General features: G+C 55.8%; 3 protein-coding genes across 3 annotated transcripts; all 3 read left to right on the forward strand.

Moving 5' to 3' along the window:
* Positions 1-5297: 5297 nt before the first annotated feature.
* Positions 5298-6909, forward strand: J3D65DRAFT_699895 (phosphoribosyltransferase-like protein; the record flags this gene model as incomplete). Its single annotated transcript, XM_066804072.1, has 7 exons — positions 5298-5544; positions 5601-5913; positions 5956-6096; positions 6143-6624; positions 6670-6746; positions 6793-6805; positions 6853-6909. The coding sequence occupies exons 1-7, from the start codon at positions 5335-5337 to the stop codon at positions 6907-6909; spliced, it is 1293 nt and encodes a 430-aa protein (XP_066654033.1). The 5' UTR covers positions 5298-5334.
* A 1623-nt stretch (positions 6910-8532) lies between these two features.
* On the forward strand, positions 8533-12743 carry J3D65DRAFT_448907 (uncharacterized protein). The gene has a single exon (XM_066796324.1). The coding sequence runs from the start codon at positions 8814-8816 to the stop codon at positions 12555-12557; it is 3744 nt and encodes a 1247-aa protein (XP_066654034.1). The 5' UTR covers positions 8533-8813; the 3' UTR covers positions 12558-12743.
* Positions 12657-13610, forward strand: J3D65DRAFT_448922 (uncharacterized protein). Its single transcript, XM_066796325.1, has 3 exons — positions 12657-12933; positions 12988-13101; positions 13152-13610. The coding sequence occupies exons 1-3, from the start codon at positions 12756-12758 to the stop codon at positions 13367-13369; spliced, it is 510 nt and encodes a 169-aa protein (XP_066654035.1). The 5' UTR covers positions 12657-12755; the 3' UTR covers positions 13370-13610.
* The last annotated feature ends 473 nt before the right edge of the window (positions 13611-14083 follow it).

Below are 14083 nucleotides of genomic sequence, written 5' to 3' on the forward strand. Positions count from 1 at the left end.
GAGGCCATCGCTCGTCGCCCAAGCCGGCTCACGGAACTGCTGACCGGCTGTCAAACTTGCGGGAGGACTTGACGTTGGGAGCGCGCGCCCCATGAACGACGGATCTGCGTACGCATGCATGCCATATCGACGAATAACCATCTATCAGCCACAACAGAGACCCGGTTTTCCTAGCGTCGGGCATGAGTGCCGACAGCCTTGCGCGCGTACTCTTTTTCCAGTCTCCTCTGCTCTCCCTCGCTTTCGCGCCGCCGAGACGGTATGATTCTTCAACCCACCTTTCTGAACATGATTGGTTCCGCATCATTGATCCGTGTAGATGACATCACGATTCCGTCGAAAAGTAGAATGTTTGCAGACTGGATTTGCATATACAGCGCGACTGGCCGCATGTATCTGCACTTGGACGCGTAAACCAAACGCAGAGACGCTATGAAGGGACTGTGCCTCATGTTGCGTAAATGAGGAGACTTTATGCTCAGCGCAGTTGTGAGAAATTTCCCTTGGTGGGTATCACTGTTCTTCGCCGCCGTCCAGTTCCGCATTAAACGTCAATGCATGTCCGCGGTCTCCTCTGCCAGAAGCTTGAGTAGTTTTTCATTCACCCTCTCCATATCATCATCAACAGAGAGAGAGTCGAGGACTTGATGGTGAGTGGCAAGACGTCGAGGAAATTCCGAAACACGAATTCAAGTGAAAGTCTCGACATGGGCATGGCACGGAGACACGAGTGAGAAGCCAGAGTCGGAGCTGTTCCCAGCAGGGCTGAACGCAGTCTTGATAGTTGTACCGAAAGCTTTAATTCCTTGATTCCCCACACTCTACTGCGGTAGCCTGAGGTTCTGCGAGCATGTTGAACCGCCAAAGTCTTTCTGAGGTAGAAGAAACCAACCATGAAACCCAAAGTGCATATCCGGTCTGATGGTCTTTGCCCGTCTGGAAGATGACTAGGTGTCGATGTGGAGGGACTGTTACACGTTCCGATCAAACGAGTGAAATGCGCATCTGGTGCCTTTGCTCTCGAAGGAAGCTTGATAACTTGAGTGCTCCATCCCACGGTATCTTGCTGATCCTGAGTCAAAGTATGTAGCCGTCTGGATTCTTCGTCGTCTGTGTAGCTGAATTTGTGGTTGAATAAGGGATCTGCATAGGGGCTCTTGCCGTTGTGGTGTGGACATGATCAAGAGGCCAGTACCACGTCCTTCAATCGTTTTAAAGCCCGCTGTGTGTATACTCCTTATGGAACAATGTATCCGCTCGGAAATCCGTTGTGAATGGCTTGGACAGGTGCCGTGTGTGCTATGCAGTGTTGTGCTCTTGATCCTCTTTGAGTGTCATGATCAGACTTATGGGAGGCGATTCGGTGGAGCTTCATGAAGTCTTCGAAGTGGCTTTGATACAGATCATTTCTTTAGTTTGTTGCTTCATCTCATGCAATTTTGCGGTTGAGAAAGGCTTACTGTTCATGTTTACTGGCCACCTGGATCCCGTGGCCACTCGCCAGCGGTGCCTTCTCCGGATGAAGTCCCGTCTTGGTTTCTCATGATCAACTTGTGGATGTGTCCCCAGAGACCGCAAAGCATCATTTTTGGGGGAGAGCCGGCACGGATGATTTCCAAAGGATGCTGGGGGCAGGCTTCAGGAATGTAATCGGGCGTTCCGTGAACCGCAACGCAGTCTCGAGCGAAGCAGAGTCTTTGTGGCCGAAGTTGGATATAGTCCTAAGGTTGATCGATGAAGGCTTGTTGACTTGTAAATGTTCGTTTGTAATGGAGAGGAAGAGTATCGAAAGCTTCCATTTAAAGTCATCGAGAAAGCGGCTGCGGTCCAATCAGTCGACAAAAACAGCAGAGCCCAACGCAACACATCTCTGAGCCTTACTCCGAAGGGTAGATGCCACACATCCGCCAAAAGGTAATCCTCTGGACTCTGACATCGGCTGTGATTGGAGATTCCATGGCGGCATAGGCTAGAGGGAGATATTTGCATGTTTGCTCCCGGTCAAGTTAGGTGCTGGATGCACACGATGCACCAGCACACATCCCTCTGCTCGCTGTAAATAATGGTATTGGGCAAGAAGTGAGGACAATACGAATCAGTGGAATGGTCGCAGAAATGGCCAACCAGGCTCCAGTCTTTCTTCCAATGAAATGGGTGCATGGCGGCTAGTTCAGCATGGCAAGCTGCCAAAAGGCCGGCGGAGACTCGCAGTCACCTCGACACGTAGTGGCCCTTAGCGGAAATGGAAAGGTCGACGCCACCAACACTGAGAGAGACAATGTGTATGAGCTATGCTGCAGCAGTCCTCCGCAGGGACCCATGTCGGATCGACGTATTCCTCGCTTCAATAGGCAGCAAAGGGATTAGGAACCAGTTCTCAGACGCAGGCAAGATGATTACATAGCTTGTCGTGTGGAAGAACTAGGGCCTAGTCGGATTGTCAGTGAAGTGAACGTCTTTCATCCATCATGAGCGCCAGTTTGGGAGCAGGCCAGAAGAGGGCGTTGCCTGCAAGGCTGAATCGGGCTAAGAATTTGCTGAAGAAGAATCAGCTAGGTTGCCGAAAGCAGCAGGTGCGGGAGGAGAGGAATCCTTCGAGATCTCCGGAGCAGGGTCAGACTGTCAAGGAGCGCCGTCAGAACAGAGATGGGGGGAAGTCTGACCGCCAAACATCCACAAGGTTTTCAAGACCACGCCGGCAAAGTCCCCAGAGGTGTGGCGCTGACTCCGAGTCCACGGACTTAACAAGGCATGTGTCGTGATTGGGCTCTTTCGATGCCCCGGCAGCAGTCCTCAAGGTGCTGGGGACGCGTAAGGCGGACAACCACCTTGCACTTCCGGGATGTGGGCGGCGGAGCGAAGACCATTCGTCCCTGCCCGAGTTAGACCTTGTATCAATACCTGGCGCTTGCTTCAGTGAAGCGAGCGGCAATGGTGCCTGCGTACTGCTCACAAGATTTGTTCCCTGAGGCAAGCCCGGAGATGCTACCGGAGACACCCCGTTTCCAGGCTCCGGTACAAGATAGGACATTGCCCGGCCGGGTGGCTGTACACTGGAGGCGTCAGTAGCCATGTCACCGGTACACACCTCGAGACGGGCGGAATCCTTCCGAAATGTCTCGACGTACGTGTTTTCACACCACAGGTGGTTCCATGCCGAAGCAGAGAGCAATCGGGCATATTGGAGAGCGAGAGGCGTAGCGTCGGGGTTGTGTAGAGCGGTAGTGCAGCCTCCAAAGCTCCCGGAGCCTCTGCATCAATCAGGAGGCACCGCTTGACCGGGCGCTTAATCTTATGCAAAGGACGGAGCGCCTTTCTTCAAGTAGTCCTGGCCAAGGCCAAGTGCGACGCCTCGCGTCGTAGAAGTCGCTCCCTGGCCAAACTCCAAGTGTCGACCGTTCTGTCAAGTCTCAGTACCTTTTTCAATAGAGGGCTGGAAGGACTTTACTGTTTGTTTTTTTGATTCTTGATGCTCAGACAGCGATCTTTACCTTTCGAGTCAACACAATCAGCCCTAAGCGCTTGGGCAAGGCTGAAAAAAAAGGGGGACGTTCGTGAGGCAATTGAGAAAAAGCGCGATTGGGACAGGCGACGAGATGGCCGTTTTATACAACAAAACGAACGCTTTGCTGTCTTTGCAGATGATGATACGCCTCATTCTGCCACAGAAGCACCAATATTTTCCGCGGAAGAGGATGTGGCATGCGATCCCCTGCAAACCACGGAAAGGTTCTCAAAACCAGTGGTCTACCGGCAGATCAAGGAGCGAGGTTAGCGAACGCCCCCATTTTGCACAAGAGGCGTTGCTTCACTTCCTGGGCAAGGCCTCAAGCTAAGCGACAACATGTTAAAACGCCTTTCGAGATATCACAATTGACGACTTGTGGCAGGAGAATGCTCGCAGCTTGATTTTCCGGCTGGCTCACCACATGAAAGGCGAAACAAAACAAGAACCGAAACATTTTGTAAGCGAATGTCCACCGCCGTCGAAGTCGATCATTTACCAGTGACATTCCAATCGCGCAGGGCCGAGGAGAAATCAGGCCGCAAAGCCTCGCATCACGAGATCGCGAAGGGGAGCAAATACGGCATGTCGGTTCTCGAAGTCACTCATCAGCCAAGTATTCGGAGCTCGCACACCTCCCAAGAACCTCAAGTTAGTATAGCCTTCGTTTTTGTGTCGAAGCACCAGGTAAGGCTGCACAAGTTTTGTGCTTGGACAGCTCTGCTAGACTCGACGACTGCGGTAGAGACGAAGAAGCTCGATCCTTCGAATGACTGGAGGCCTATCAGCCATCACTCGGCCATCACTCGCTGCTCACCCACGTACTCTTTTGACTCTTTTGACCGTGGACTTCTCGTTGTCTCCAACCTGTGAGGAGTCTCGGGTATTCTGCCTGTGCCCAATCGAAGAGGGCTAAACACTTCTCATCCACGTTCCTCGACAAGACTCGGTAGCCTTCGTGTTGCACTTTGAGCCTCAAAGATCTTGATTAGCCCTCTTCCCATGTGATTCGCCTATTTTTGGTCCATCTTATCTCGCTATGGGCAGGACGAATTAGCGGTTGCACAATGCGCCAGTCGAGACGATCGGTAGCCTCATCACGTGATGACCCGCATCTGCGAGTGACCAACAAGTTTTGTCGTCTTGCATAGGTCTCGATTCTAGTCGCAAGTCGGCGGCACAGGCGGAGCAGATGACAAGGCAAGGTATGCTGCTGGCCAAGGACGCAACGATAACTCGTCCTGGTGATGGACGCCTTGGTACCTGGGTGGACGGCTACTCGAGGTTCAAGAAGCCGCAGCAAACATGGCGATGGTGTATTTTGTCAGATGGATTCGTCAGCTGTGCGCAGCCGCAGGAAGACAATGGGCAGATGTCGGATGACTACCGGGTTGTACAATAAGGTAGTGTATGGAGAGCGGTGCAGTGCGGATGGTGGGGTAGCAGGAGTCGCTCGAGGCTTGCCCTGCCCTGCCCTGCCCTGTCCTGCCGTGGGCGTACGAGCGGGCCAGGCAGCGTAACCAATCCCCACGTTTCGCGATTTTTTTGCGGACTCTCCTCTATCTTCCGTCACCATGGTTTCTGCCACCAAGCCGACCGTCCTGTTCCAAACTCGTCCCATCTCAACCTCCCTCGACCGCTGGTCTTGAGCGATCCGGCCACCCACCACCCTCGCGACCTGAACACCTCACCTCACCTTTGTTCCTCGGTCGCCTACTGTCCGCCGGCGCTTCTCTCCAAAGCTGGCTGACCAGCTCCCGCTTCTGATTCCACTCCCGCCCAGACACCTCTCTCAGCTCGAGTCCAACAATTCTGCATCCGCCGCAGAGATGGTGCGCAACCTGGTCGTCTTGGGCGGCAGCAGCCATCCCCAGCTGACCGAGACCATCTGCAATCACTTGGGCATACCTCCCTCCAAGATCCTCTTGAGCAAATTTGCGGTTGGCGAGACTCGTGTCGAGATTCAAGAGTCTGTCCGTGGCAAGGATGTCTTTCTCATACAATCCGGCGGCGGCAAGGTCAACGACCACTTGATGGAGGTATGCTGAAGGCCGCGCACGTGGGGGAATGCTGGACCGCTGACGCTGTGTCGCAGCTGCTCATCACCATCTCTGCCTGCAAGACTGCGTCGGCGCGGAGAGTCACGGCAGTCTTACCGCTCTTCCCGTACTCCCGCCAGAGCGACATTCCTTACGAGAAGCGCGGTGCCCCGCTGTCCAAGGGCCCGGGTTTTTCAAACACGCAGGGCTACAGCTTCGACAGCGTCCCTGCCACTCCGGCGCCCGGCAGACCCGAGAGTGTGGGCTTGCCGAACGGCCAGGATGGCCTCAACAAGCAGCTTTCACGACTCCAGCTTGATGAGAAGCGCAATGGCGCGGGTCCCGAGTCGACCCCGGCAAAGGACGGAAGTAAGCGCAACCGAGACTATCAGGAAGAAACCTTCTGACCAGCAGACTACTTTGCGCGCGAACGTGGCACTTCGAACGCGTCTGTCAACGGCACCAATGGTGTCAATGGCGCCATGGCGATGCCTCCCAAGTTCGAGCCGCAGCGTGGTTACAAGCAGTGGGTCGCTCAGGCTGGCACTCTGGGTATGCTCTGTGGTCCTCTGGATGAACGACACGCTGACCCCATCAGTCGCGGACCTCTTGACCTGCGCCGGCGCAGACCACGTCATTACTATGGACCTGCACGACCCGCAATACCAGGGATTTTTCGACATTCCTGTTGACAACCTCTACGGCCGTCACCTGCTCCGCAAGTACATTCAATATCACATTCCCAACTATAAGGAGGCGGTAATTGTCAGTCCGGATGCGGGTGGTGCGAAGCGTGCTACTGCCATTGCGGATGCTTTGAGCATGCCCTTTGCTCTGATTCACAAGGAGAGGCGCCCCACCCAGATTACCGACCGTCAGAATGCGACCATGATGCTGGTTGGAGATGTTGCTGAGAGGACGGCCATTCTTGTGGATGACTTGGCCGACACTTCAAACACGATTACGAGGGCCGCCAAGCTTCTTAAGAAGGAGGGCGCCACGCAGGTCATGGCCCTCGTCACGCACGGGATTCTCAGCGGCGACGCCATTGACCGAATCAACGCGAGCGCTCTTGACAAGGTGAGAATCTTGAGAGAACAAAGCGGGCATGGCTGACCTTGATAGGTTGTCGTGACAAACAGCGTTGACCAGACTGAGCACCTCGAGCGGTGCACAAAGTTGGAGGTTCTCGAAGTTGGCAAGTAAGTAAACCATACTCCCCTGAAAGACGAATGCTAATTGTTACAGTGTTTTCGCCGAGGTTGGTAGTTTGTCGAGCTTGGGGATGTACGTGCTAACTGCTTCCAGGCTATCCGCCGCGTCCACCACGGCGAGAGCATCAGCGTCCTATTCAACTACGACTGAACGACACACGACGGCGGAAAGTAGGTCAAACCGACCAAGACGAGGTTTCTCTGTAAAATCTTTGTTTTGCATGACTAGAGGCGTTTCGGGTGGGGACGGCCAATCAACCAAGAGGCTTTTGAACACATTCAAACGGTGGCGGCAAGCACTGTTTGACCCAAGATACACCAAAACTCGTCGATATCAGCATGCGTCCAGCTGCTGCGGCGATGAATTCGAGGAACACGAAGCCGTTTTAGGCAAAGAACGGTCACTGCTCTCCTGGCACCTTCTACTCTCACAGAACGAGACTAGTGAGGCAAGGAAAGTGAATTTCTTTGATCATTCAGTTTTTCCGTCTGCGCCGACAGTGAGAATCTCAGTGAATCTTGTCTTGTCGACAGTGTCTGCAATTTATGATTCTTGGCATCGACCCTGGGAAATACATGTCTGTCAAAGATGTGCGAGGCTCAACACCACCTGTTGAAGCATGTCTGTTTCATCGTCTCTGTGGGACTAGAGGATCCCCCTGCTTTGTTTGCTGACGGGACGCGCTTGACAAGGCGCGCTACTTTGGTTCCCGCTCATTCCTCACCGCTTGCGCGAGAGCTGCAGCAAAATGACAAGGCCATCCTTGCCGTTAGCTCGAGGAAGATGACGTCTTTCTCACTCTTGCTCGTCTCGATCGTTTTCCTTTCGCCGTTGCATTTGGTCTTGCCTCGAGCCGTGACCGGAATGTGACGGCCATTCCATTGGGCACGCAGTTGCTGTTTGCGTGGCTGTCTGACGGGTGCTGCGCGGAGAGATCGATATCTGCATCCCCAGCGCTAGCTCGATCAAGCTCCGCGAAGGCAACAGCTGCCACGTTACTGCAACGTCTGCAACACTTCATGGCGCCCGTACACCAGGCAGATCGTGTTTTTCTGCTTCCGCAATAAAGTCGCCAGTCGACACTCGAACGATTCTGCCTGCCGTTGCGGGGGAACCGTTGGTATGCCTGCTCGTCCGGCATGTGGATGGAGGCCGTGGTTGGCATGTGTGTGGATGGGGGGCAGCGTGCTGGCTTGAGATGCTCCCGTCATGGTTGGCAGTTTCCCATGTGCATTGGTTTCACTGGGATACATGTAGTCTGACGGGTGTTTTGTGCATGCGTGTTTCATCGCGCTGCTGCCTACACGGGTGACAAGTACAAAAGGCACAAGACACCAGGCATAGCCAGGCATGGAATCTTTGGCGGATTTGCTCTGGAATTTGTTTTTAGGGCGGGTGTCCTCCGCACTGGGGCTGGAATCGTTGAGATGGGCAGAGATGGAGGATGACGTCCGTAGCCTAGCCCTCTGCGAATCGTCAAGACCAAGCTATTCATGTTGCTACCATTTACGTCGATCGACGTAGACATCCGTATAGCCAAGACGGTGTTGACAGATGTTGTGCGTGCCATGACGATTCTTCGTGACGCAATGCGGGGATGCCGAGACCCGGATCCAAGTCATTCAGCGGGCGCCCCGGGCGATGCGGCTCGCCAATAGAGCACGGCCATGTGTGTCGTCGCAGTCTCGCCGTCGCGCCGTCTGAGGTGATGTCTGCTGCGGGCGTGCGGCGTGTCGTCGAATTGGTATGTAGTAACAGGTAGCCTCGTCGTCGTGTCTTCGCCGTCTCCTGTGCCTGACCTCCCTTCCACGTTCTTTCGGCGCTAGTCCCGTCCGGGATTAAGCGAGGTGTTGGCGTGCGGGCGACCCTTGTCGCCGGGATTTTACCAACCGACCGACCGCGACACTTTTCGACCTTTGGTTCCTTGACGCTCCTCGCGCTACCGCATTTCGCTCCCTCATCATCACACCCCACCCTTCCATCGTCATTTCCATCCACCACGACTCAAGTCGCGACCCATCCATTTTGACTGCACCTCTTACACCTTTTTCATCATGGCGCCTCGCAAGACGCAGCCAATCTCCCTGCCCAACGGCATCGACCCGCCCATGACACGTCTGCGTCCGCGTCGCACCGCCGCTGCTCAAGGCGCCTCCTCGCAAGAAACCGAACCGTCAACCCCCATGCCCGCCGCTACCACCACGCGCAAGCGCGCAGCGACGACCAAGCCCAAAGCCGAGCCCAAATCCAAGGCCGCTTCCAAGTCCACGTCCAAAGCCGCTTCCAAGTCCGCCGGCAGAGTCACAAAGTCGCGCAGCAAGGCTGCCCCCAAGAACAAGAAGGCCGTCGTTGAAGACGCGCCCAACGACGACACCGATCCCGACGACGACAACGAAGATGCGCTCGCCGAATCGCCCGTAAAGCCTGCCCCGAAGACCCCAGCCAAAACCCCAGCCAAGACCCCCGCCAAGACTCCTGCCACCAAGAAGGCGAAAAAGCATTTCAGCCCCGAGCAGATGATGCTCCGCCGCACTCGCCGCAGTGAGGCAGCAGGTTGGAGGTCGCCCTTGTCGCAAGACGCGCAGAACATCATGGGAATCATCCCCCAGCGCCAGGCTGAGCAAGAGAGTACCCCACTGTCCATCGTCAAGGACAAGGAAGAGCACGAGGAAAAGAAGGATGAATGGTTCGCGCCAGCCCCGGCTACTCCATACAAGTCGGCGCAGAAGTCGGCACAAAAGTCGGCACAAAAGTCTGCGCAAAAGTCTGCAGCAAAAAGTGAGCACGACATTTCTTCGCCTGTTTTCTCTCAAGTTTCTACGCCTTTCAAGACCATCTCCATCGCCATTTTCCAGGGCGATTCTTCTCCTTACTGTCCGCCCAGTGTCTCGCAGATTGCTTGCCTGGAGCCCGAGACCCCTGCCCTCGCCACGGTCGTTGAGGAGGTGGAGGTTTCTTCTGTTGTTGCTTCGGCGCGTCGGGAGCAGGTCCCGCCAACCTCCCCTGTTCCTCCGCCCTCTGCTCCCGCCCCGGTTTCCCCCGCTGCGGAGTCCTCTTCGGGGCTCCAAAGCCTCTTCGAAGAGCAGCCGGAGGCCTCGCCAGCCCCGGCTTCCTCGCCCCCCCGTGCCGATTCTCTCATGGAGGATCAGCCATCCCCGCCGCCTGCGGAGTCTCCGCCGACTCCGTATTACCCGTCCTCGTCTTTTTGTGTCTCTCCGGCGGCTCCTGTGCCGTCATCCCCTCCGCTGCCCTCATTCTCTGACGAGATGGAGGTTGACCCCGCCATCTTGGATGGGGAAGAGGTCGCGGAGGTGGTGCAGGATCTGGAGGCCCTGCGGGAGGCGGGGAACTCCTATGAGGTCTTGGTGCGGGAGGCGCACCGCTTGGGTAGAACGACGTTGGCGAACATTGTCGTTGCCCTGCTGAACAACCGTGCTGACTGGAGCGAAGAAACAGCAACCACCGCCGCCGCCGCCGAGTCGCACCCCGTCGCCGCCGCCACCGACGACGAAACCGAAGACGAAGACGAGCTCCAGACGGCGCTGGAGCACCCCGCCGACGACGACGAGGCCATGTCCGATGGCACCGAGGCTGACGACGGCCAAGACGACGAGATGGAGGAGGCCGCCGAGGCAGACGCGACGCGTCCCGAGACTCCTGGCCAAGAGCCTGCCCAGACCACCCCAACGTCCTCGTACTACCTCAGTGGTCTGTTTACCAAGGGCATCAGCACGGGCAAGAATCTCCTCAGCTTCATCAACCCTTGGGCGCCCAGGCCACAATCCCCACAATCCCCCCAATCTCCCTCCCCCACGCCGATCCGCTCGCTGAACAGGACGGGCCCCGTCACTCCACGCATCAAGGACGCCGACAAGAGGGCCAGGATGGCAGCTGAAAGCAGGGCAAAGATTGAAGAGAAGCGCCGCGAGCAGGAAGAGCGCGAAGCGCGTGAAGCAGAAGCTCAAGAGGAGGCTCAAGAGGCCGCCGAGCAGGCTGCCGAGCACATTGCCGAACAGATTGCTGCACAGGAGCCTGGCAAGAAACGCAAGCGCTTCAGCATCCCTGCCCACCTTCCCGGCGAGCGTGGCTATGGAATGGTCGACGAATACTTTGCCCTCAGCGACTCCGAGCTTGAGGAGCGCTTCCCCGCCAAAGACGACGAGCAGACATCTCCCGAGCCCACTCCTGCCACGAAGCCCCAGTCAACTCCCGAGCTCACTCCCGCTTCGAAGCGCGCCAAGTTTTGGCACAATCTCGAGAGTGAGGACCCTCGCCTGAAGGAGCCCATCACACTCGAAGACAAGTCTGCTGGCGAGAAGAACGCAGGGCTTGATGGTTACGAGCAAACCTTGCACCGCCCCAGAAACGCTCTTCGTCGTGCCATCAGGAAGGAGACGGGCAAGGATCTTGCCGACAAGCACCACGAGACGAAGATCAAGCATCACGAAAACTCCTTCAGCCGCACGCCCCTCCGCGACAGCCAGTCCATCGTCAACAGGCGCCCTTCGAACGAGTTTCAGTCAGCTTCCTCTACTTCCTACACTGGCTCGGTCTTTGCTTTCCCTGGCGACTCTGGCTACAAGAGCAATGTTTTCAAGTCTTCGGACATGCAGGAGGAAACGGAGAAACGCGAGGAGTGGACGAAGGCCCAGAAGCTTGAGAAGTACAAGTCGCGGATGGCAGATGCGGAGATGAAAGCTCTGGCCGAGGCTCTTGTTCAGATGCCCGATGACCAACTTGATGAAAATGACAAGTGGTTCATTGAGAGGGCCCAGAACAAGTTTGGCCACATCAAGGGCACTGGCAGCTTCCGTGTCCCCGGCAGTGACGACGGGAGTTTTGGCGACACTGAAACCGAAACGGACTCTCAAACCACCGAGACCGACCTTGAAGAGGATCTCGTCGCTTCAACGGGCACCAAGCAGGCGGCTGACATGATTTCCACCACGAAACCCGCCGCCACTACTACGTCTGCTGCGACCACTACGTCTGCCCCGTCGGTCATTGCATCCGATCCTCCGACCAAGCATGCCCCCCCGCCTTCCTCCACCGCCAAGGAGCTGAAGAGCATTCTCAAGAAACCAGCCAACGGCATGGTTCCTCCACCCACTCCCAAGCCTGCCAATGCCCAGCTTCCTACTACGACTGAGGCCGTCGAGACAGCCAATGCTGAGACTTTGACCGAGCAGCAGCCCGCTGTCACTTCTGACAAGCTGGCCAATCCCCTCGTTGACGACGCGTACCTTGACCGTCCCCGCACTGGCGCTGATGCCAAGGAGTCTATTGCTCGCGCTCGCAGGAATGCGGAGAGGCACAGGCCTACGAAGCCCTCGAACCTTCAGTATGTGGAGCGTGTTGCTTCGTCTCCCATTAACCCCACTGGCGAGACCATCTCCAACCCCATGTCGGAATCCCTCATCACGCAGGGCATGGGTTCGCCCGCTGTGCAGAGCACGCCTTTCGGCAACACTAACAACGACCACCTGCCTTGGGAGACGCCCAGCAAGGCCAAATCGACTGAGCCTGTCGAGAGCCCACCTTCCAGCGGCAAGAGGAAGAGGGAGGAGATCGACACGTCCCTGGGCGACTTGTGGACTGTGAATAAAAAGGTGAGATTCGCTGTGGAGGAGATTTCTGAGCAGGTACCCAAGGCCCTGTGCGATTTCCTTATTTCATACAAGAACAGACTTACCGCATCTATTTCTTCAGACTTGAGTACCCCCATTTCTTCAAAGCGCCAGGCCTTTTGGGATAGCGAGTGGGCGGCTTTCCAGGCCCGTGGGCAATCACCCAATTGATTCCACGCCTGTTTCCTTTTCTTGATGCTTTCGCCTTTCATTACAGCATCCGGTGGCGTTCTCACTGCTCAACTCTCAAGGTCTGCATAAAAATACCCTCTTGTACGATAGCCTTTTCCCCTTTTTCTTGTTTTGAGGCATACAGCATGGAGTTGGTGGCCGGCATTTGCCGGGTAACGGTTTACACGAGACTAGGTCATGAGTCTGTTTTTGCACTCCATCATCGGCGGCTGGTTGTTGCATTTGTTTTCACTGCTTTGCTTTCTGCTTTTCTGCTTTTCTGCTTTTTGCTTTTCGACTACACTTTTCGTTACTCGCAGATCGGGCTTTGTGGTTGGCCTTTGGAGTCTGTGTCTCGCTGGTTCATTTCGGAATGGTAAGTCTTGCAAACAGATGCGTCCGAGCGAAGCTGATTCACACAGTCTGCAAGCTTCTCGTTGGCCGACCACCTACCTACGCCCAGTCTTGGTTTCTGAAGGACGGGCCTTGGGCCTTGGCCTTGCTTGCTTTTTCACACTCATTCCGCTCCCTCGTCTCGCTATTCGTAAGTCTTGAGTCTTCGCGTACTGCTGCAGTGCTGACCGATCCAAACAGTCTATTCGCTGCTCGTCGACGCCAGATCTTGGTTTCTCAAAGACTGGCCCGCGGTTTCTCTGCGCACACACTCCCGGTTTGGTCATGACCTACTTGCTTGGTTCTTCTCCCCTTGGTTCTACTGCAGTCTTGTTGCGTTCTATTCCTCTTTGTTTTTCTTTGACGTTTCACTTCGAGGTTCTCGGGTAATCGATGGTTGCGCTGGCGGCATCAGTTGATGTCGCCTGGTGATCTGCCTCGTGCTCTTGGGAACCGGTCTTTCGGATTAAATCATGGCTTAGGAGATTGGCAGCTTCGGCATACCTATCCAAAAAGGCCAGGTTTAGATCCTGATTGACTGGACTTTGTCCTTTACGCTTCTCTCGCGCTGTTTCTTGATATTCTTGGAGTGGCCGTGCTGAATTCGTCCATAAGTCGCTGCGGCGCTGGATCGTATTCGCTGGTGCTTTGGGGGATCAAGAGTACGTGCGCGGAAGGTCTCATGAAGGCGTCTCGAGTATTTGCACCACGAACCATAAGTCGCCGAGGCGCTGGAGTCTGCTGCATCTCCTCGACCGCTGGAGTGGGGCTGGCGTCAACGCCATGAAAGCTCCTTTGCGCGTACGTGCTCAGACCGGAAGTCGCTTTTGCGCTGGTTCTTTGCTGTTGCCTGGAGTGCTCCTTGTGGACGTGCTTAGACCATAAGACGCATGCGCCGGTTCTAGCTGTTGCTCGGAGTGTGATTGGCGTTGGTTTGAGATTGCGTCGTGGACGGGCATCGTTGTGCGGCTGAAGGGGGAAGACGAAGGGGCGGCGAACAAGACGGGGCTCGGTGGCGTCGAGGGGGGCAAGCGCTGGGCTTGTCTGGTATCATGGCCATTTCATCCGGATCATCATCAAAACACGCGCACCGCACAATCATCGACGCAGCAGCAGCGACCGAGCGAGCATCA

The sequence above is a fragment of the Phyllosticta citribraziliensis genome (assembly GCF_038025025.1).
Source record: "Phyllosticta citribraziliensis strain CPC 17464 chromosome Unknown J3D65scaffold_8, whole genome shotgun sequence".
Taxonomy (NCBI): Eukaryota; Fungi; Ascomycota; class Dothideomycetes; order Botryosphaeriales; family Phyllostictaceae; genus Phyllosticta; species Phyllosticta citribraziliensis.

Excerpts from the sequence above, each read along its gene's own strand:
- J3D65DRAFT_448907 (XM_066796324.1), top strand. The coding sequence starts at position 8,814 with ATGGCGCCTCGCAAGACGCAGCCAATCTCCCTGCCCAACGGCATCGAC.
- J3D65DRAFT_448922 (XM_066796325.1), top strand. The coding sequence starts at position 12,756 with ATGAGTCTGTTTTTGCACTCCATCATCGGCGGCTGGTTGTTGCATTTG. Across the intron at positions 12,934-12,987 it reads CGCTGGTTCATTTCGGAATG|CTTCTCGTTGGCCGACCACC; the intron begins GTAAGTCTTGCA and ends ACAGTCTGCAAG. Across the intron at positions 13,102-13,151 it reads GCTCCCTCGTCTCGCTATTC|TCTATTCGCTGCTCGTCGAC; the intron begins GTAAGTCTTGAG and ends CGATCCAAACAG.